This window comes from Artemia franciscana, unplaced genomic scaffold (genome assembly GCF_032884065.1).
Source record: "Artemia franciscana unplaced genomic scaffold, ASM3288406v1 Scaffold_1472, whole genome shotgun sequence".
NCBI lineage: Eukaryota > Metazoa > Arthropoda > Branchiopoda > Anostraca > Artemiidae > Artemia > Artemia franciscana.
In genome coordinates, this window is record NW_027062841.1 from 29,400 (window position 1) to 52,248 (window position 22,849).

The window sequence follows — 22,849 nt, forward strand, 5'->3', positions numbered from 1 at the left end:
GATTGTCACTAAATGTAGCTAAAACATAATTCATGGTTTACTGCCGTATTCATAAAGGGCATATTGAATTTAATAACGTGAGTGCTGAAGGCCTAAATATAAGCATTCAAGAGTAAGTTCGATCCGGTACCTTGGTGTGGAGGTTGATTATAAGGTCATCTTGGTTGTCTTCAAATTAAAGCTGCACAAGGAGTTGGAGTCATGTATAGGTTGCAACTTTTTTTCCATTATGAAATATTAAGATTGTTATATTTTTCTTTAGTTCATTCCCATTGATCATATTGTCCTATTGTTTATCTTGCAACATTTAAAACCCATCTTAAACAATTACAAATTGTGCAAAACTGGGCTCTAAGGCTTTTACATAAGTATCTACCATCGCCTTCGTCATACCCTGGTAAGACGACGACAAAAACTTTATTTGTTAATGCATATCCTTCCTATTTTTTGTCTATTTAATATTTCTTCAGTACTCTTTAAAATTAAGTAAGAGTGTCAAATGCTCCCGTTTATTTTCAGTCCATTGATGTGCTTGAGAGTAAGGGTTCGGCATAAAGACTAGCGTATTTCTTCTCGATTTATAACTGAGCAATCGAGATTTTCACCAAGGAACATGGTAACAAGCGCATGGAAAAAATGTCATGCTGTTTATGAAGATAGTAAATAATTTAATATAATCCAACATGAACTTGAAAATTTTTCTATAGAAACTTTTCACCATATTTTTTTTCTTTATGGATTTGTTCAAGGTTTTTTTCCCTTCTTTTTAATTCATCTTCTCTGATTGCTCATTATATCATTCTCCGTGAGAGTTTCCCTCCAGACACTTTTTAACAATCCCCTCAATATGTCCTGTAAGCCTCTAACTAATGCCCAAAGCCGTAAAATATTTCAGATGCTCCTTTTTGATAAACTGGGTGCACATATTGCCTTTTGATGTAGTATAAGACACCTTCAATACTCTCCAAAATTTCATCTCAACGCCGTTAGAATTTTGGATTTACCCAGAATTAACTGTTTCCTCCTTTTCTAAGGATAAGTGTTGCAGGTGATAAACAGAACTAATTTGAAGGAAACCTTTGATTAGTTGGAAGAAAATGACAATTTCAAAATATCGATCGCTTTTGAGCAGAGGGGGCCTCTGAAAAGAGCAGAAGGGGGGAAGAGATGTTTGCCCTCCATTCTTGCCTCAACATATCCTGAACATGTCTTTGAATGTTTCAACTTGACACCCTCAGTAACTCTTTACACATTGCTGATATTCCCTTTTTACAACAAACAGGCAATGTATTAATTGTGTTTGCTATCCCTCTCATCTCATCTTCATCATTTGTTGTGAAGAAGCAACAATCTAAGTATGACCAAGAGATGACTTTTGAGAGCCTTTGCATTGAGTGTGTGATTGATAATACGAAAGTTCTTGTTTGTGTTGTTTATCGATCACCATCGGCTTCGTTACAAGAGTTTTTGCGAATTTATGAATGCTTCATTGAAGATGTGACTAATTTGAATTCTGAGCAAGTTCTGGTAATGGGTGATTTTAATATTAATTTATTGTTAGCTCAGACAAATAGACCGGGAATTTCTAATCATTTGCATGAAAAATCGCTTGAGTTTCTGTGCATGAACCTATCAAAATCACTTTTACCATCATGCAGGTCTGCGACCCGGGTTACGGAAGATACGGCTACTCTCATTGATAATATTTTTTCTACTATCCCCGTTACTCTTTCGCATATTATATTTACAGATGTTTCTGACCATTGTGTGGTAGTTGCGGATGTTGGAATTAATCACAGACCAAAATTTTCGGAATTTAAACAAACTCGAAAAATTGATAAAGAAGGAATGGATAAATTGAGGAATCTTTTGTATTTAAATGAATGGACTGCAATTCTAGAATGTGAATGCCCTGAGATTTCTACGGCTCTGTTTTTAAAATATTTCCGTGAGTGCTTGGATGAAGCATGTCCATTGAGACGCATTAAAATAAAAAAATATACACTCCCTAAAAAACCATGGATCTCACGCGGGCTTCTACACTCTATTTCAATAAAAAATAAGCTATTTAAAATACCTATGTCATTCCCATCTACTAAAAATAAAGAAGAGTTTAAAAAGTATAAAAATGTCCTGACACAGTTAATTCGGAAAGCAAAAGCTAGATATTTTGAAAAATCATTTGTAGAAGCTCGTGGGGATCAAAAACACACTTGGAGACTTATTAACTCTCTGTTGGGAAGGTCTCAGAAATCTTCATTTCCGAATGAAATGTTACGTGGTGATGGTATTTCTTCCGATGAGCAGGAAATAGTGAACTTGCTCAATGCTCATTTTGTAAGCATCGGTGAGAAAACAGCTAATGCATCTCATGTTTCTCCAAATAATAATAATAATGATTTATTTAAAGATCACATGCCCCCTCTCTCTGATAAAAGCATTTTTCTTTCCCCGGTCACTGAAATTGAACTAAAACACATCACATCTAAAATGAAGAATGGTTCATCTGAAGCCCTTGATGGATCTTCGACTAATTTGGTCAAAGAAATATTCTCAGTTATATCACCGGTGTTATGCCACATTATTAATCTTATATTTGTAACTGGTGTCTATCCTTCAACATTTAAATCAGCAAGAATTGTGGCCTTACATAAAGGTGATGGCCCGAGGCTTCCTGCTAATTATCGTACTATATCGATACTCTCTGCTTTTTCGAAGGTTGTAGAGCGAGCACTTTATAACAGAATTTATTCTTTTTTTGAGAAATTTGATTACATTTCTAAACTTCAGTTTAGATTTAGAAAAGAGCACTGCACTGATCATCCTATGGCTATTATTGTCCAACATATTAGTGATTGTCTTGACCGTGGTGAAACGCCTGCAACTATATTTTTAGACATACAGAAAGCTTTTGATTCCATTTCTCATCAAATTATTTTGTATAAGCTTTCGAATGCTGGTATTCGTGGTAATTGCCTTAGGTTACTTGAATCGTATCTTCATGGGAGGCAGCAGATGCTCATATATAATGATGTTAGATCTGATTCTTTACAGCAGTCAGATAAGGTTGGTGTTCCCCAGGGATTCATATTAGGACCTCTGCTTTTCCTAGTTTACATTAATGATTTGTGTTCAGCTACTGGAGTTTCTTCTATAGACACTCAGTTTGCTGACGACACTGCAGTAACCGTTTCTGGTAAATCTTGTGAAGAGCTAGTGGTCAATTTAACATCCACAAACGATAGATTGTCTACTTGGCTCCCTGATAATAGACTACTTCTGAACAGAAAGAAGACGAAGTTTATTGTTTACAGCAGAACGGGTCACAAGTTTCCAGATATAGAATCAGTTTCCCTTTCTGCGAATGAACCTGAGTCTGTTATTGAAAGGGTTGTATCGATAAGATATTTGGGAGTTGTGTTTGATGAGAATTTGTCACGGAAAGAGCAAATTAATCAGGCTAGAGCAAAGTCTGCCCGTGGAGTTGGTATAATGTGCAGACTGAAAAACCTTCTTCCATATTGCGCTCTTAAATCCCTTTACATTTCCCTTGTGCAATCCCATTTTGATTATGCATCTATTATTTTTTTGAACACTTTTAAAAGTAATGTTACCCCTTTACAGATTATCCAAAATAAAGCAGTTCGTATCCTTAAACCTTTTCTGCCATCGCCATCAAACTTCCCCTTAAAATCCACAACAGAGACCCTTTTTTCACTTCATAATATTCTTCCTGTTCGGCAAAGTATCCAATTTTTAAGTGTTATGTTTAAGATTAAGCTTGAACGAGAAAAGCTCCCCACATATTTTGCATCGATGGGTCTTATTTCTTCTCCTTCATTTTCATAAGTTGAAACCCGTGGTAAATATAATCTGCGGACTCCTAAGGTAGTTACAGAGAGGTCGCGTTTTTGCCTGAGTTATTTGATTCCTCTACATTGGGAAAGATTGAAAAATGAGATTGATTTGAATGTAAGCATGGATGCTATAAGACGGAAATTGAAAAGAGTGCTGATTGAAAGTTATAAATCTAAATAATATGAAAAAATATTTTTTTTTTCTTTTAAGGATGTTTATTATTTTTTTAAGTATTGGGTTGGTTTCTTTTGAACTAAGTCAAAAGATACTTAATGCATCCAGTTTATCAAAAAATCCCATCTGAATTATTTCTAGAGCAACTGAGGGTAGGTATTAATTCAAACTTCTAGGGCATATTGAGGAGGATATTTAAAAAGTTTTCGGTGGGCAAGCAGTGCTTCTTCAACACCCTATTTCGCTGCTCTTAGTCCAAATATATCTGATCAAAATTTTGGAATAATCGTCTTCTTCAAAATAGTTGAAATGCTAGATAACTGTACCTACGGTTGTAACATCAGATAACGCTTAAAGGGGGATCAATTGACCAAAAGGCAATATTTCCACGCTAATACTAATACTACTACACATGCTACATTTAATACTACTATTGCAACTGCTACTACTACTACTACAGCTCCTATTACTACTACTACTACTACTGCTACTACTGCTACTATTAATGCTACTGCTACTACTACTACTATTATTATTATTAATACTATCAGTATTGTATCTATTAATGCTATCAGTACTATTAACACGAATCAGTATTGATTCGTAGTTCAAGGTGAAAACATCTGTCTAGAACTGGATATCATAAATTTCAAATCAGTAAGCTTTTTCAGTGAATTTTAATCCCTGCGAAGCTAGTTAGATTTCGCAATACCTGGCAAAGGATTAAAGTTCGTGACCTTGAGTGAAATTATTACTCAACATTTCAGTAAGTGAGAGATAATCCTATGGTCATAATTATCAAATCATACAGACTCATTAATTATTTTTGGAAATTTTTACTAACAAGCGAGCAGATGAGCAAGCGTCGTCGTACCTGCCGGGATTGTGTCTCCCTTAAATTGCGGGGAATAAATAGCAGGAGCCTACGCTTCCCACGCTTATTGGCATTTCAAGCTTCTGAAATTTATCCAACTACCATTCAGCTTTCATGCGCTTAAGACGTGTTTTACCCACGATTTTGTTTTTGACTTGAAATTGGATTAACAGACTTTTTGCATGAAAATGGACTGTGATTCGGATACGGACTGCTTTGTTTATGTCCCGGTTCTGAACTTTCTGCAGTATAATAATGAAAAAGGTGTCGAAGCTACAGTGATCATAAAATTTGCTGTTGATTTTTTCGAGTCAAGTGATATTGCCAAATCGAAGAAAATCCTGTGGGATTCGCTGCCGAAATTGACCGAGCCCTATCCAAGGCGCATGGGTTCAAACACAGCTCTGAATCATTTGAAAGACATGTTAGACCTCCTTCAAAATCAGAGTGCTTCTGAGGACATGCCTGTCTTTGTTATCCGTTCGCCAGCCGAAGTTCCCTGTATTCCAGCAGTTGCTTACTCCAGAATAGCTTCTAAGCTTAACAGAATTCAACAAACTCTTTCGCAAGTTAATGAGAAAATGTTCACTTACGATCTGAATTTCTTCAGCCTCCCGGGCAGTGCTACTGGTAGTGATAGAAGCAAAGCCATTGTTATTATCACGAATGTACCGCGTGATCTCGATAATGCATCTAAACGGAAGGAAAGAATTGACTGTATTTCTGGTCACGAGTGCATTGATACTTTGCGTGCCTCTGGCGATAAATTGATTGTGACGATCGATAGCGTGGCTGCTGCTGACTTTTGCGAATTTGTGCACTCGGGTTTTCGTGATTGTGAAGCAAAAATGGCGGAGAATTTTTTTTTTGGTATAATGAAAGGCATTGCACAAGATCTTGATTTTGCGCCTCTTAAAGCTTGCAGGGGTGTTGGGAATTGGGAGCTCAAATTGTGTAAAAATTACGTTCAAAGACAAAATTTCTCTTTCCTCGGCCCTTAGATCTGGACTGAAGATAGGTTATGAACTATTCTGAGTGCATGAATATCGGCGAATTCCTAAGTGCTGCAGGAAATGTCAATCACCTGACCACCTTGCTACAAAATGTCCCGATCAAAACTACAGATGCTCACGGTGCTCTGGTTCCCATATGAATTCCAGTGACACACCTTGCAGTAACACCCCCAAGTGTGTGAATTGTAGTGGCGATCATGTTGCTTACAGTTTTCGTTGCTCCAAACTAAAGGCTCTTGCTAGTTCTAAAGTTCTGCGACCTTCTCACTTGCAATCCTGAATGAGTATAAAGTCTCAGTGTGCTGTTCCAACATCAATGGGACAAAGGATAAAGTGTTAAGCTTTGATGAGAAACTAGCTAATCATGATGTTGTTCTCTTACAAGAACACCTGCTCCAAAGTTGCAGAGTAAACTTTCTAAGGCAAAATTTTCAACTTGCTGTTTTCACTAAGGATGCCCGCCGTACCCGAGGCAGGCCTTCTGGTGGTCTTGGCTGTCGCCTAGCTATTTGTCTCCTAGCTACTAACAATCCTTTGAACACTAAGTTGCAATCCGGCTTGCAGACGTGATCCCAATAAACGCCTATTTGCCCTATGATAGAAGATCTGTTTCTTCCTTCTCCAGTTATGCGAATGCCTGCAACAAATTAAAGACTTTCATATCTGGTATTGAGCGTCTGGGATACAAGTGGGTGCTTATAGGTGACATAAAGTTTGACATCACCGTTTCCTCGACACTAAAGGAAGCGCTTTTTTAGTGTCTACCCTCAGCATTTAAGGTCATAACGAAAGACCTCAGTTTTACATATATCCACTGTAGTGGTTATGTCTCAAATTTGGACCACTGTATCTGGTATCATTCATTACAAACTTCAGCAGTGCATGTTGATGAAGATGAGAGAGATTATAATCATGTGCCTGTGTATTTCTTCTGACGTATACTTGAACCAACCATCACTGTCACATAGGGGGTTTGAAAAACGTGATTGGCCGAGTTTCGAACACGCCTCTTTACCTTGCTACACTTGGAGTTCTAGTGTCCACCGTACGTGTCCCTTTCTATCTTCTTTGCACAAATGTGTACTCCAATATTGACAATGCTCCTGCTGATTTGGATCGCTAATATCGTGACATTATCTTATGTATAAGGCAAGCTGAAGATGTGGCCGTCCCACTGATCCGTGTCAGGCGGAATACCCAAAAACCAGTCTGGAAGTGTTATCCTTTGCTGAAACAATTCAAAAATAAGGCCAAATTCTGGCTAATAATCTGGTCTGTCTGTGGTCGACCTTCTCGGGGTACTGTGTTTGATGTAAAACAAAAGACGAAACTCGAATATAAACGCTATCTTCATGCCGTTTGTTACTCCGGTAAAACTTTTCCGTGATCTTATTTATACCCCATTAATAACAAAAAAGTAAAAACGCATTGAAATGTATAGAAAAAATAAGAAGAAAATCCCTAACTATGTAAAACATATATTTTCAAGACAATGGAACGGTGGAGTCTAATTGTTTTTAACATATGCAACCTTACTAACTAGCATGGCAACTTTAATAAACAGATCAATCCTCCCGAATTTTGACAAAAGTTTCTCATCACGGTACCATGGAGGGAGAAGAAGAAGAAATTTACAATACTGGAAATACTGAATACACAAAGGAGAAATTTCAATCTTATTTAACAGAAGATAAAACCTGGGAAGATATAAAATTGAATGATCTCAAAACACAAAAGATTATTTACATAAGGCTTTACGGATTATATTTACCTTCTTTACGGACAGTAATGAAGCGAGAATGCAATACTCATACTATAAATTTTTGCCCGTGGGATATGTTAAGAAACCTTTCCTTTACTTTACATCTATATTTTGCCACAGGTTATCATTATATGTTTTCTGTGTTGCAGCGGTAGCTAACAACCTAGTAAGATACGATCATGTCCCACACTAAGAAATGAAACAGCAAATAACTCGTAAAAATAGTGTCAGATCGAAACTCAAAGCATAGTATTAAAAAACCCTTGTCCGAGACCCTTATAAGGGAAACTTACAGTAACGTGGTTAGAACAACAAGGAAAATCCACTGGCTTGAAAAACTACAAAAGTGGAGGTAACGACAGTATTTCGAATCTAAAGCATATTGTTTTTTTTTCTTTCATTTTTTTCTACTGTAGCTAGCGGGCCACTTGAACATATTAGAGATCTGTTTAGTGGCTCATTTTAAAGGAAATTGCTGTGTTTATAAATATTTTGTAATTGAAAATATAATCTTTATTAAAAAATATTTTTTTACGAAAAACCGCTGTCTTATGTACAATATTGATGAATGACGCCATAATCGTATACACTCGGGTTGCCGCAGTAGCTAGCAACCTAGTATGAGATGATCACGCCCCGTGGTAAAAAAAAAAATAGCCCATAGATCCTAAAGCTAGAATCAGAAAAGAAACTAAGTCCAGCTATCCAGGTTGCCGCAGTAGCTAGCAACCTAGTAAGAGATGATAACGCCCCGTGGTAAAAAAAAAAAATAGCCCATAGATCCTAAAGCTAAAATCAGAAAAGAAACTAAGTCCGGCTATCCAGGTTGACGCAGTAGCTAGCAACCTAGTAAGAGATGATCACGCCCCGTGGATAAAAAAAATAGCCCATAGATCCTAAAGCTAGAATCAGAAAAGAAACTAAGTCCAGCTATCCAGGTTGCCACAGTAGCTAGCAACCTAGTAAGAGATGATCACGCCCCGTGGTAAAAAAAAAATAGCCCATAGATCCTAAAGCTAGAATCAGAAAAGAAACTAAGTCCAGCTATCGAGGTTGCCGCAGTAGCTAGCAACCTAGTAAGAGATGATCACGCCCCGTGGTAAAAAATAAAAATAGCCCATAGATCCTAAAGCTAGAATCAGAAAAGAAACTAAGTCCAGCTATCCAGGTTGCCGCAGTAGCTAGCAACCTAGTAAGAGATGATCACGCCCTTGGTAAAAAAAAAAAAAAAAAAATAGCCCATAGATCCTAAAGCTAGAATCAGAAAAGAAACTAAGTCCAGCTATCCAGGTTGCCGCAGTAGCTAGCAACCTAGTAAGAGATGATCACGCCCCGTGGTAAAAAAAAAATAGCCCATAAATCCTAAAGCTAGAATCAGAAAAGAAACTAAGTCCAGCTATCCAGGTTGCCGCAGTAGCTAGCAACCTAGTAAGAGATGATCACGCCCCGTGGTAAAAAAAAAATAGCCCATAAATCCTAAAGCTAGAATCAGAAAAGAAACTAAGTCCAGCTATCCAGGTTGTAGCAGTAGCCTTCCATTGTAGAAAATTAAATAGCCCATAACTCCTAAAAACAGAGTCAGATCGAAGCAAAAAGTACACTATTAGAATTGCCTTATCTGAAACCCCTATGTAGGAAGCTTACAGCTCCTCGGCCTGAATGACGAGGAAATTCCATTGGCTTGAAAAACAAAAAATAAGGCTGCAAGAACGAAATTTTACATCAACGGCATCTTTATCGTTTTTTGTTTTGTTTTTTCAGCAGCTTCCGGGACACTTGAAAATCATAGAGAGCTTTTCAATGGCTTATTTTATATATAGTAAATACGAACTCTGCTTCATAGCAAATCGCTACCTGATGAAGGATGACAGATAGAAGATCCTTGCTGGCCATCCATCTAGAGCCAAACGTAAAGGAGGACGAACTCAAATAGGGACAGGAGGATTTCGCAAGAAAATAAATGATAATAAATAGAAGCATTCCGCTAGAAAAAAAGTTTATTTTCAGTAAAGTGCAAATTATATCCTCTATCGTTTAGAAAGCCTTAGGCCTCAGCCCTACTCATCTAATTTCCGTGAGCAAAATTTCACTTGTACTTAGTTAATTGAACTAAAGAAGGCCCAATACCTATGAATATGTTCATTGTGTCCAAATGTGTCCATTGTGTCTAACGTTCATTAACTTCATTTAACTGTTTAGTAACTTGAACAGGGGCATAAAATACAAGTATGATCAATACTTTTTTTGAGGAAGTTCATATTAAAATTAGTAAAAAGATGTTCTTGGAAGAACACTATGTCATAGTTTTCAGTCATTGCCTCAATTATAGAGTCCTTGCAATCCATTCCATTATTATTCATCCTCAATAATTTGTATTTTTCACGGCAAGGATACTTTTTTCTATTACAGGGCAGGTTAAACTGTGACATATTAGAGCAACTACAATTGGTTTTCTCTGGAGTTGAATTATAGGCCTGCTAGTCAGTACATATGTAGTCTCGAGAGCATCAATTACACTTTGGTAAAGTTAAGAACATTTCGCTTTGTTATAGCATGTCGAATAAAATAATTGATTTCTTAGATACAAGTACCTCTTGTAGTGGAAAACTTTTGAGAGCTGTTTATTTTTGTGAAACCAAATACAATAAATATTCCTGTAGAATTCTTTAAATGATAACGTACAATTTTCCTGGAATAAGCTGACAGTTTTTTATCTAATGGCTTTCGTTTACTTTCTAAGAAAATGCATTTAGCGTGGACTAGAATACACCTTTAGGAAGAGGTTGATGGGACTTCTAGATCAAATTTTGGTTCAATTATTTTCATTTACTGCTATTATTGTAATAGCGGATGCATGGATTCTTCCCAATGAAAAATGTGGGAAAGAGGATGCGATAAAACAAAAGAAAGAAAAAGAAACAAAATCTAAGAATAGGAGTGAGAACAATGAGAAAACAAAAATTAAAACTGGAACTGAAGAGCCCGAAAAACTAGAAAAGGGAAAACCAGATTCTCAGGGACAGAAGAAGCCGTTTACACCTTCCAAGCCTGTTGGGGTGGGACCAGATAATTCAAAGATAGAAAAAAGAAGCTACGTGCCCAAAGATACAGCAGGGAAAGAAAATTCACCAGCTACAGAATATACGAAGGCGAGAGAGAAACTTAAGTCGACAGCTAATGTAAATAAATTTCCAGGCAGAAATATATCTAATCCACCACCAAGAACACCCGCATTTGAAAAACAACCTATACCAGGTGTTCCTAGCAAAGAAAAAGAAAAATCTCCGCTTTCCCAAGGACCTCCTCCTACTGCTGCCCCTCCCTTTGCCCAAGGACCTCCTCAACCCCCTTTGCATGCTCAAGGACCTCCTAAACCCCCTCCACTCGTCCAAAGACCTCCTCAACCCCCTCTGCATGCTCAAGGACCTCCTAAACCCCCTCCACTTGTCCAAGGACCTCCTCAACCCCCTCCACTCGCCAAAAGACCTCATCAGCCCCCTCCAAATGCCCAAGGAGCTCCTCAGCCCCCTCCGCCTGCCCAAGAAACTCCTCGCCCACCTCCGGTTGAACAAGGATCTCCTCACCCCCCTCGACTTGCCCAAGGACTAACTGATAGTCAAGTTCCTGCTCCAGCCATTCGATCTAACCCACCACCAGTGACAACACCTCCACACATACCCCCGAAAGTAGCTCTTTTTGAACCACCATCTAAAGGATTAGTCGTAACAGGTCGACGTTCCAAGACTATAATAGAAGAAATGGAGGATGCACAGAAAAACGACTGTACAATTATGTAGAAGTTAAATCTAATTTCTTTCCTGATGCTTCTTTTACAATTATAAATTACTAGCTGTTGGGGTGGCGCTTCGCGCCACCCCAACACCTAGTTGGTGGGGGCGCTTCGCGCCCCCCCCAAGCCCCCCCGCGCGCGTAAGTCGTTACGCGCCATAATAGTTACGCGCCATTGTAGTTGTGTCCCTATGTCCCACCTGTGAATATAGATAGATATATATATATATATACTAGCTGTTGGGGTGGCGCTTCGCGCCACCCCAACACCTAGTTGGTGGGGGCGCTTCGCGCCCCCCCCAAGCCCCCCCGCGCGCGTAAGTCGTTACGCGCCATAATAGTTACGCGCCATTGTAGTTGTGTCCCTATGTCCCACCTGTGAATATAGATATATATATATATATATGGTTTTAACTACGTAAAACTTGCGAATATACAACATTCTTTGCTGTCCCATTGTCTTTGCATATAAATAGATTGTCAGGTTATCCCCCTGTTTCCCCCGGTGTCCCCGTTGTAGTTGTGTCCCTGTGTCCCGGTCGTCATTTATATTCCCTGTGTCCCGGGTCCCGGTCATCATTTGTATCCCGGTGTCCCGGTCTGTATATACATTCGTTTTTTAGTTTTGTTTTTCTCCTTTATTTTTTTCCTTTTTTTTTCTTTTTTAGCTTATTTAGATTTTTAGATTTTTTAGTTTTTTTATTAGTTTTTAGTTTTTATTTCTTTTTAGTTTTTTGTCCCGGTCGTCATTTATATCCCCCTGTTTCCCCCGGTGTCCCCGTTGTAGTTGTGTCCCTGTGTCCCGGTCGTTATTTATATTCCCTGTGTCCCGGTCGTCATTTGTATCCCGGTGTACCGGTCTGTATATACATTCGTTTTTTAGTTTTGTTTTTCTCCTTTATTTTTTTCCTTTTTTTTTCTTTTTTAGTTTATTTAGATTTTTAGATTTTTTAGTTTTTTTATTAGTTTTTAGTTTTTTTTTCTTTTTAGTTTTTTTGTAGTTTTTACCTTCTTTTAAGTTTTGTTAATTTTTTTTTTTACTTGTGTCCTGGTCGTCATTTATACTCCCTGTGTCCCGGTGCTTTGTTGATTGCTAATCGAACATTCCTTTTGTCCTGGTCGCTTTCTCTTTGAGTGTCGTCATTTATTTTTTTCTTTTTTAGTTCTTTTAGTTTTTACCTTTTTTAGTTTTTTTTTAGTTTTTAGTTTTTTTAGTTTTTTACCTTTTTTTAGTTTTTTTAGTTTTTTAGCTTTTTTATTTTTTTTATTAGTTTTTAGTTTTTTTGTAGTTTTTGCCTTTTTTTTTAGTTTTTTGTCCTGGTCGCTTTCTCTTTGAGTGTCGTCATTTATTAGTTTTTTCCTTTTTTTTTTTAGTTTTTTATTGGTTTTTACCTTTATTTTAGCTTATTTTTCAGTTTTTTCCTTTTTTTTAGTTTTTTTTTATTTTTTATTTTTTTTAGTTTTTTACCTTTTTTTAGTTTTTTTAGTTTTTTTAGTTTTTTAGCTTTTTTACTTTTTTTATTAGTTTTTAGTTTTTTTTGTAGTTTTTGCCTTTTTTTAGTTTTTTCAGTTTTTTTTTTAGTTTTTTATTGGTTTTTACCTTTATAGTTTTTTTAGTTTTTTAGCTTTTTTATTTTTTTTATTAGTTTTTAGTTTTTTTTGTAGTTTTTGCCTTTTTTTAGTTTTTTCAGTTTTGACGTCACCTAATCCAGTTTTTTCAGGTGACGTCACCTGACACATCCATCCACACATCCATCCATCCATCCATCCACAGACAACTTATTTTTATATATATAGATATATCTATATATATATATATATATATATATATATATATATATATATATACATCTATATATATAAAAATAAGTTGTCTGTCCGTTACGCCAGATTATATCTTCTATATATATAAAACAAAACAAACTAGAATGTAAAAACTGGAAATTGCATAAATATTTCGAAATATTTTGACAATAAATTAAAGTAATTCGAAAAAAGAAAAATGGTAAAAAACTAAAAAGAAAAAACTAAAAAAAAAAATTAAAAAAATTAAAAAAAGAAAAACCTAAAAAGAAAAAACGTAAAAAAATAAAAAAGATAAAAAACTAAAAAAAAACTAAAAAAAGCTAAAAAACTAAAAAAAAGAAAAAACTAAAAAAAACTGGGAATTGCACAAATATTTCAATATATTTTGACAGTAGATTAAAGTAATTCGAAAACCTTAAAACAGATACCCCAAATTTTAAGGTTTAATATAAATTGTTGGAGCTTTAGCATGCTTGGCACGTAAAGATTTTTCCAAGTGTCAATGTTACAATGAACATTGACAAATTGAAGAAAACAAATCAATAAAAAGAAGAAACTTAAAAAAAACTAAAAAAGAAAAAAACTAAGAAAAGAAAAAAACTAAAAAAGAAAAAAAAAACTGAAATGAAACTGTATCTATATATCTATATAAATGACGACCGGGACACTCAAAGAGAAATTACAGACTGGGATACCGGGACACAAATGACGACCTGGACACAGGGAAGATAAATGACGACCTGGACACAGGGACACAACTACAACGGGGACGCCGGGGGCACAGGGGGATATATAAATGACGACGGGGACACAGGGAATGTTCGATTAGCAATCACCATCAACAAAGCTCAAGGGCAATCGTTAGAAAAATGCGGTATAGATATGAATACGGATTGTTTTCCCATGGACAATTATTATGTTCCATGTTCAAGAGTTGGTAAACCTGACAATCTATTTATATGGACAGACAATAGGACAGCAAAGAATGTTGTATATTCGCAAGTTTTACGTAGTTAAATATATATATATATATATATATATATATATATATATATATATATATATATATATATATATATATACTAGCTGTTGGGGTGGCGCTTCGCGCCACCCCAACACCTAGTTGGTGGGGGCGCTTCGCGCCCCCCCCAAGCCCCCCCGCGCGCGTAAGTCGTTACGCGCCATAATAGTTACGCGCCATTGTAGTTGTGTCCCTATGTCCCACCTGTGAATATAGATAGATATATATATATATGGTTTTAACTACGTAAAACTTGCGAATATACAACATTCTTTGCTGTCCCATTGTCTTTGCATATAAATAGATTGTCAGGTTTACCGACTCTTGAACATGCAACATATAATGGTCCATGGGAAAACAATCTGTATTCAGATCTATACCTCATGATTCTAATGATTGCCCTTGAGCTTTGTTGATGGTGATTGCTAATCGACCATTCCCTGTCCCGGTGTCCCGGTCGTCATTTACATCCCCCTGTTTCCCCCGGTGTCCCCGTTGTAGTTGTGTCCCTGTGTCCCGGTCGTCATTTATATTCCCTGTGTCCCGGGTCCCGGTCGTCATTTGTATCCCGGTGTCCCGGTCTGTATATACATTCGTTTTTTAGTTTTGTTTTTCTCCTTTATTTTTTTCCTTTTTTTTTCTTTTTTAGCTTATTTAGATTTTTTAGTTTTTTTATTAGTTTTTAGTTTTTTTTCTTTTTAGTTTTTTTGTCCCGGTCGTCATTTATATCCCCCTGTTTCCCCCGGTGTCCCCGTTGTAGTTGTGTCCCTGTGTCCCGGTCGTCATTTATATTCCCTGTGTCCCGGTCGTCATTTGTATTTTTTTCCTTTTTTTTTCTTTTTTAGCTTATTTAGATTTTTAGATTTTTTAGTTTTTTTATTAGTTTTTAGTTTTTTTTTCTTTTTAGTTTTTTTGTCCCGGTCGTCATTTATATCCCCCTGTTTCCCCCGGGTCGTCATTTATACTCCCTGTGTCCCGGTGCTTTGTTGATTGCTAATCGAACATTCCTTTTGTCCTGGTCGCTTTCTCTTTGAGTGTCGTCATTTATTTTTTTCTTTTTTAGTTCTTTTAGTTTTTACCTTTTTTAGTTTTTTTTTGTTTTTAGTTTTTTTAGTTTTTTACCTTTTTTTAGTTTTTTTAGTTTTTTTTAGTTTTTTAGCTTTTTTATTTTTTTTATTAGTTTTTAGTTTTTTTGTAGTTTTTGCCTTTTTTTTAGTTTTTTTAGTTTTTTAGCTTTTTTATTAGTTTTTAGTTTTTTTTGTAGTTTTTGCCTTTTTTTAGTTTTTTTAGTTTTTTAGCTTTTTTATTTTTTTATTAGTTTTTAGTTTTTTTTGTAGTTTTTGCCTTTTTTTTCTCTTTGAGTGTCGTCATTTATTAGTTTTTTCCTTTTTTTTTTTAGTTTTTTATTGGTTTTTACCTTTATTTTAGCTTATTTTTCAGTTTTTTCCTTTTTTTTAGTTTTTTTTATTTTTTATTTTTTTTAGTTTTTTACCTTTTTTTAGTTTTTTTAGTTTTTTAGCTTTTTTACTTTTTTTATTAGTTTTTAGTTTTTTTTGTAGTTTTTGCCTTTTTTAGTTTTTTCAGTTTTTTTTTTAGTTTTTTATTGGTTTTTACCTTTATAGTTTTTTTAGTTTTTTAGCTTTTTTATTTTTTTTATTAGTTTTTAGTTTTTTTTGTAGTTTTTGCCTTTTTTTAGTTTTTTCAGTTTTGACGTCACCTGATCCAGTTTTTTCAGGTGACGTCACCTGACACATCCATCCATCCATCCATCCACAGACAACTTATTTTTATATATATAGATATATGGTTTTAACTACGTAAAACTTGCGAATATACAACATTCTTTGCTGTCCCATTGTCTTTGCATATAAATAGATTGTCAGGTTTACCGACTCTTGAACATGCAACATATAATGGTCCATGGGAAAACAATCTGTATTCAGATCTATACCTCATGATTCTAATGATTGCCCTTGAGCTTTGTTGATGGTGATTGCTAATCGACCATTCCCTCTCCCGGTGTCCCGGTCGTCATTTACATCCCCCTGTTTCCCCCGGTGTCCCCGTTGTAGTTGTGTCCCTGTGTCCCGGTCGTCATTTATATTCCCTGTGTCCCGGTCGTCATTTTTATCCCGGTGTCCCGGTCTGTATATACATTCGTTTTTTAGTTTTGTTTTTCTCCTTTATTTTTTTCCTTTTTTTTTCTTTTTTAGCTTATTTAGATTTTTAGATTTTTTAGTTTTTTTATTAGTTTTTAGTTTTTTTTTCTTTTTAGTTTTTTTGTCCCGGTCGTCATTTATATCCCCCTGTTTCCCCCGGTGTCCCCGTTGTAGTTGTGTCCCTGTGTCCCGGTCGTCATTTATATTCCCTGTGTCCCGGTCGTCATTTGTATCCCGGTGTACCGGTCTGTATATACATTCGTTTTTTAGTTTTGTTTTTCTCCTTTATTTTTTTCCTTTTTTTTTCTTTTTTAGTTTATTTAGATTTTTAGATTTTTTAGTTTTTTTATTAGTTTTTAGTTTTTTTTTCTTTTTAGTTTTTTTTGTAGTTTTTACCTTCTTTTTAGTTTTGTTAATTTTTTTTTTACTTATGTCCTGGTCGTCATTTATGCTCCCTGTGTCCCGGTGCTTTGTTGATTGCTAATCGAACATTCCTTTTGTCCTGGTCGCTTTCTCTTTGAGTGTCGTCATTTATTTTTTTCTTTTTTAGTTCTTTTAGTTTTTACCTTTTTTAGTTTTTTTTAGTTTTTTAGATGAAAATTTTTTTTAGTTTTTTCCTTTTTTTCTTTTTAGTTTTTTATTGGTTTTTACCTTTATGTTAGCTTATTTTTCAGTTTTTTCCTTTTTTTTTATTTTTTATTTTTTTTAGTTTTTTACCTTTTTTTAGTTTTTTTAGTTTTTTTAGTTTTTTAGCTTTTTTACTTTTTTTATTAGTTTTTAGTTTTTTTGTAGTTTTTGCCTTTTTTTAGTTTTTTCAGTTTTTTTTTAGTTTTTTATTGGTTTTTACCTTTATTTTAGCTTATTTTTCAGTTTTTTCCTTTTTTTAGTTTTTTTTTAGTTTTTAGTTTTTTTTAGTTTTTTACCTTTTTTTAGTTTTTTTAGTTTTTTTAGTTTTTTAGCTTTTTTATTTTTTTTATTAGTTTTTAGTTTTTTTTGTAGTTTTTGCCTTTTTTTTAGTTTTTTTAGTTAATTTTTTTTTTTACTTATGTCCTGGTCGTCATTTATACTCCCTGTGTCCCGGTGCTTTGTTGATTGCTAATCGAACATTCCTTTTGTCCTGGTCGCTTTCTCTTTGAGTGTCGTCATTTATTTTTTTCTTTTTTAGTTCTTTTAGTTTTTACCTTTTTAGTTTTTTTTAGTTTTTTAGATGAAAATTTTTTTTAGTTTTTTTCCTTTTTTTCTTTTAGTTTTTTATTGGTTTTTACCTTTATGTTAGCTTATTTTTCAGTTTTTTCCTTTTTTTTTAGTTTTTTTTTATTTTTTATTTTTTTTATTTTTTTACCTTTTTTTAGTTTTTTTAGTTTTTTTAGTTTTTTTTAGTTTTTTAGCTTTTTCACCCACTCACGATCACCCACTCGTATGTTATAAACACCTAATTTTTCTAATTTTTCTTCTCCCTTTAGCCCCCCCCCCAGATGGTTGAATCTGGAAAAACGACTTTGTCAAGTCAATTTGTGCAGCTCCCTGACACGCCTACCAATTTTCATCGTCCTAGCACGTCCAGAAGCACCTAACTCGCCAAATCACTGAGACCCTCCCCCCAACTCCCCCAAAGAGAGCGAATTCAGTACGGTTCCGTCAATCACGTATCAAGGACATTTGCTTATCCTATCCATCAAGCTTCATCCTGATTCTCCACACCAAGTGTTTTCCAAGATTTCCCCCTCCAACTCCCCCCAATGTCAAAAGATCTGGTCGGGACTTGAAATAAGAGCTCTGAGACGTAAATTACTTCTAAATATCAAATTTCATTAAGATCCGATCACCTAATTGTAAAATAAATATACCCCAATTTTCACGTTTTCCAAGAATTCTGGTTTCCCCCTCCAACTCCCCCCAATGTCACAGGATCTGGTCGGAATTTAAAATTAGAGCTTTAAAGCGCAAGACCCTTCTAAATATCAAATTTCATTAAGATCTGATCACCCTTTCGTAAGTTACAAATACCTCAATTTTCAAAATTATCCCCCCCCCCAACTCCACCAAAGAGAGCAGATCTGGTCCGATTATGTCAGTCACGTGTCTTGGACAGGTTTATATTCTTTTCATCCAGTTTCATCCTGATCTCACCGCTTTAAGTATTTTCTAAGATTTCCGGTTCTCCTAAACTGCCCCCCCCCAATTACAGTGGACCCGGCTGAGATTTAAAATAAGAGATCTGAGTCACAAGGTCCTTCTAAATATGAAGTTTCATGAAGATCCGATTACTTCTTTGTAAGTTAAAAGTACGTAATTTTTTCTAATTTTTCAGAATTTGACATTGGGGGGAGTTGGAGGGGGAAATCTTGGAAAACACTTGGTGTGGAGAATCAGGATGAAGCTTGATGGATAGGATAAGCAAATGTCCTTGATACGTGATTGACGGAACCGTACTGAATTCGCTCTCTTTGGGGAGTTGGGGGGAGGGTCTCAGTGATTTGGCGAGTTAGGTGCTTCTGGACGTGCTAGGACGATGAAAATTGGTAGGCGTGTCAGGGAGCTGCACAAATTGACTTGACAAAGTCGTTTTTCCAGATTCAACCATCTGGGGGGGGGCTAAAGGGAGAGGAAAAATTAGAAAAATTAGGTGTTTATAACATACGAGTGGGTGATCGGATCTTAATGAATTTTGATATTTATAAGGACATCGTGACTCAGAGCTCTTATTTTAAGTCCTGACGGGCATTAAGCCTCTTATTTTCCTTTTAAATCAATCTATTGATTCATAGAATTTTGCTAGAGCTCATACCATATGATCTTTTGGCTCTTAGCTCTTCTTGCCTCGTCACAAGTGCCATATGAGCTCTTAGCTCTTGTTTATTTAGTTTTTTTCTTTTTTAGTTTCTTCTTTTTTTAGTTTCTTATTTTTTTATTTTTTTTCTGTTTTAGTTTTTCTTTTTTTAGTATTTTAGTTTTTTTAATTTTTTTAGGTATTTTTTCGTTTTTAGTTTTTTTTTTGTTTCGTAGTTTTTTTATTTTTATTTTAGTTTTCTCGTTTTAGTTTTTCTTTTTATTTTTTTTCTTTAAACCATAGAGAGCTGTTTAATGGCTCATTCGATTTATAATAAATACGAACTCTGTTCCACAGTAAGTAGCTACATGATGCAAGATGACCGATAGTTGAAGATGATCCTTGCCATCCGTCTCTCTAGAGCCAAACATAATGCAGGACGTACTCAAACTGGGACAGGAGGATTTAAGAAGAAAATATATTGTGAGAGAATGAAACATTCTGCTCGAAACAAAGCTTGTCTTCAACCCAACTTATTCAAAGCCTCCCCCTTTACGTCCTACCAGAAAGTTGCAATTTTCGTCACTGTGTCATTCCTAGGAATGACATATGGACTAATAATAAATAGACTGACCTCTAACAAATGAACTAACATCATTTTCATACAATCCTATTAAGGGAGTTAATGCCAAATTTGCCTCTCACTCAATCAGACTATCTATCTTGGTTTTTTCTAAAATTATTCATGGCTTGATGCCTAGAACTATTCGATTTTAATTCCTTAAATTTTTCCCTATGACCTCCTCCCATCCCGTTTGGGAACGACCTGCTTTTGGGTTGGCTCTAGGAAGTCCAAATATCTTCTATATATATAAAAATAAGTTGTCTGTCTGTCTGTCTGTGGATGGATCAGGTGACGTCACCTGAAAAAACTGGATCAGGTGACGTCAAAACTGAAAAAACTAAAAAAAGGCAAAAACTACAAAAAAAACTAAAACTAATAAAAAAAATAAAAAAGCTAAAAAACTAAAAAAACTAAAAAAAGGCAAAAACTACAAAAAAAACTAAAAACTAATAAAAAAGCTAAAAAACTAAAAAAACTAAAAAAGGGCAAAAACTACAAAAAAAACTAAAAACTAATAAAAAAGACGAAACTCAAAGAGAAAGCGACCAGGACAAAAGGAATGTTCGATTAGCAATCAACAAAGCACCGGGACACAGGGAGTATAAATGACGACCAGGACATAAGTAAAAAAAAAAAACTATCTATATATATAAAAATAAGTTGTCTGTGGATCTGTGGATCGTGGATCAGGTGACTTCACCTGAAAAAACTGGATCAGGTGACGTCAAAACTGAAAAAACTAAAAAAAGGCAAAAACTACAAAAAAAACTAAAAACTAATAAAAAAAATAAAAAAGCTAAAAAACTAAAAAAACTAAAAAAAGGCAAAAACTACAAAAAAAAACTAAAACTAATAAAAAAGCTAAAAAAACTAAAAAAACTAAAAAAAAGGCAAAAACTACAAAAAAAACTAAAAACTAATAAAAAAAATAAAAAAGCTAAAAAACTAAAAAAACTAAAAAAACTAAAAAAAGGTAAAAAACTAAAAAAACTAAAAACTAAAAAAAAACTATAAAAAAGGAAAAAACTGAAAAATAAGCTAAAATAAAGGTAAAAACCAATAAAAAACTAAAAAAAAAACTGAAAAAACTAAAAAAAGGCAAAAAACTACAAAAAAACTAAAAACTAATAAAAAAAGTAAAAAAGCTAAAAAACTAAAAAAAACTAAAAAAACTAAAAAAACTAAAAAAAGGTAAAAAAATAAAAAAATAAAAAATAAAAAAAAACTAAAAAAAAAGGAAAAAACTGAAAAATAAGCTAACATAAAGGTAAAAACCAATAAAAAACTAAAAAGAAAAAAAGGAAAAAACTAAAAAAAATTTTCATCTAAAAAACTAAAAAAAACTAAAAAAGGTAAAAACTAAAAGAACTAAAAAAGAAAAAAATAAATGACGACACTCAAAGAGAAAGCGACCAGGACAAAAGGAATGTTCGATTAGCAATCAACAAAGCACCGGGACACAGGGAGTATAAATGACGACCAGGACATAAGTAAAAAAAAAAATTAACTAAAAAAACTAAAAAAAAGGCAAAAACTACAAAAAAAACTAAAAACTAATAAAAAAATAAAAAAGCTAAAAAACTAAAAAAACTAAAAAAACTAAAAAAAGGTAAAAAACTAAAAAAACTAAAAACTAAAAAAAAACTAAAAAAAGGAAAAAACTGAAAAATAAGCTAAAATAAAGGTAAAAACCAATAAAAAACTAAAAAAAAAACTGAAAAAACTAAAAAAGGCAAAAACTACAAAAAAACTAAAAACTAATAAAAAAAGTAAAAAGCTAAAAAACTAAAAAAACTAAAAAAACTAAAAAAAGGTAAAAAACTAAAAAAAATAAGTTTTTTAGTTTTTTAGTTTTTAGCTTAAATTTTTCCCTATGACCTCCTCCCATCCCGTTTGGGAACGACCTGCTTTTGGGTTGGCTCTAGGAAGTCCAAATAATAATTTATAATTGTAAAAGAAGCATCAGGAAAGAAATTAGATTTAACTTCTACATAATTGTACAGTCGTTTTTCTGTGCATCCTCCATTTCTTCTATTATAGTCTTGGAACGTCGACCTGTTACGACTAATCCTTTAGATGGTGGTTCAAAAAGAGCTACTTTCGGGGGTATGTGTGGAGGTGTTGTCACTGGTGGTGGGTTAGATCGAATGGCTGGAGCAGGAACTTGACTATCAGTTAGTCCTTGGGCAAGTCGAGGGGGGTGAGGAGATCCTTGTTCAACCGGAGGTGGGCGAGGAGTTTCTTGGGCAGGCGGAGGGGGCTGAGGAGCTCCTTGGGCATTTGGAGGGGGCTGATGAGGTCTTTGGGCGAGTGGAGGGGGTTGAGGAGGTCCTTGGACAAGTGGAGGGGGTTTAGGAGGTCCTTGAGCATGCAGAGGGGGTTGAGGAGGTCTTTGGACGAGTGGAGGGGGTTTAGGAGGTCCTTGAGCATGCAAAGGGGGTTGAGGAGGTCCTTGGGCAAAGGGAGGGGCAGCAGTAGGAGGAGGTCCTTGGGAAAGCGGAGATTTTTCTTTTTCTTTGCTAGGAACACCTGGTATAGGTTGTTTTTCAAATGCGGGTGTTCTTGGTGGTGGATTAGATATATTTCTGCCTGGAAATTTATTTACATTAGCTGTCGACTTAAGTTTCTCTCTCGCCTTCGTATATTCTGTAGCTGGTGAATTTTCTTTCCCTGCTGTATCTTTGGGCACGTAGCTTCTTTTTTCTATCTTTGAATTATCTGGTCCCACCCCAACAGGCTTGGAAGGTGTAAACGGCTTCTTCTGTCCCTGAGAATCTGGTTTTCCCTTTTCTAGTTTTTCAGGCTCTTCAGTTCCAGTTTTAATTTTTGTTTTCTCATTGTTCTCACTCCTATTCTTAGATTTTGTTTCTTTTTCTTTCTTTTGTTTTATCGCATCCTCTTTCCCACATTTTTCATTGGGAAGAATCCATGCATCCGCTATTACAATAATAGCAGTAAATGAAAATAATTGAACCAAAATTTGATCTAGAAGTCCCAT

The 22,849-nt window shown here is 34.8% G+C and overlaps 2 protein-coding genes across 2 annotated transcripts; one reads left to right on the forward strand and one right to left on the reverse strand.

The window, feature by feature from the left end:
* The first annotated feature begins 10,467 nt into the window (after positions 1–10,467).
* Positions 10,468–11,478, forward strand: LOC136042555 (uncharacterized). The gene has a single exon (XM_065727523.1). It carries the CDS (start codon positions 10,468–10,470, stop codon positions 11,476–11,478), a length of 1,011 nt encoding a protein of 336 aa, XP_065583595.1.
* Positions 11,479–21,838: 10,360 nt separating this feature from the next.
* On the reverse strand, positions 21,839–22,849 carry LOC136042556 (uncharacterized). The gene has a single exon (XM_065727524.1). It carries the CDS (start codon positions 22,847–22,849, stop codon positions 21,839–21,841), a length of 1,011 nt encoding a protein of 336 aa, XP_065583596.1.

Excerpts from the sequence above, each read along its gene's own strand:
- LOC136042556 (XM_065727524.1), bottom strand. The coding sequence starts at position 22,849 with ATGGGACTTCTAGATCAAATTTTGGTTCAATTATTTTCATTTACTGCT.
- LOC136042555 (XM_065727523.1), top strand. The coding sequence starts at position 10,468 with ATGGGACTTCTAGATCAAATTTTGGTTCAATTATTTTCATTTACTGCT.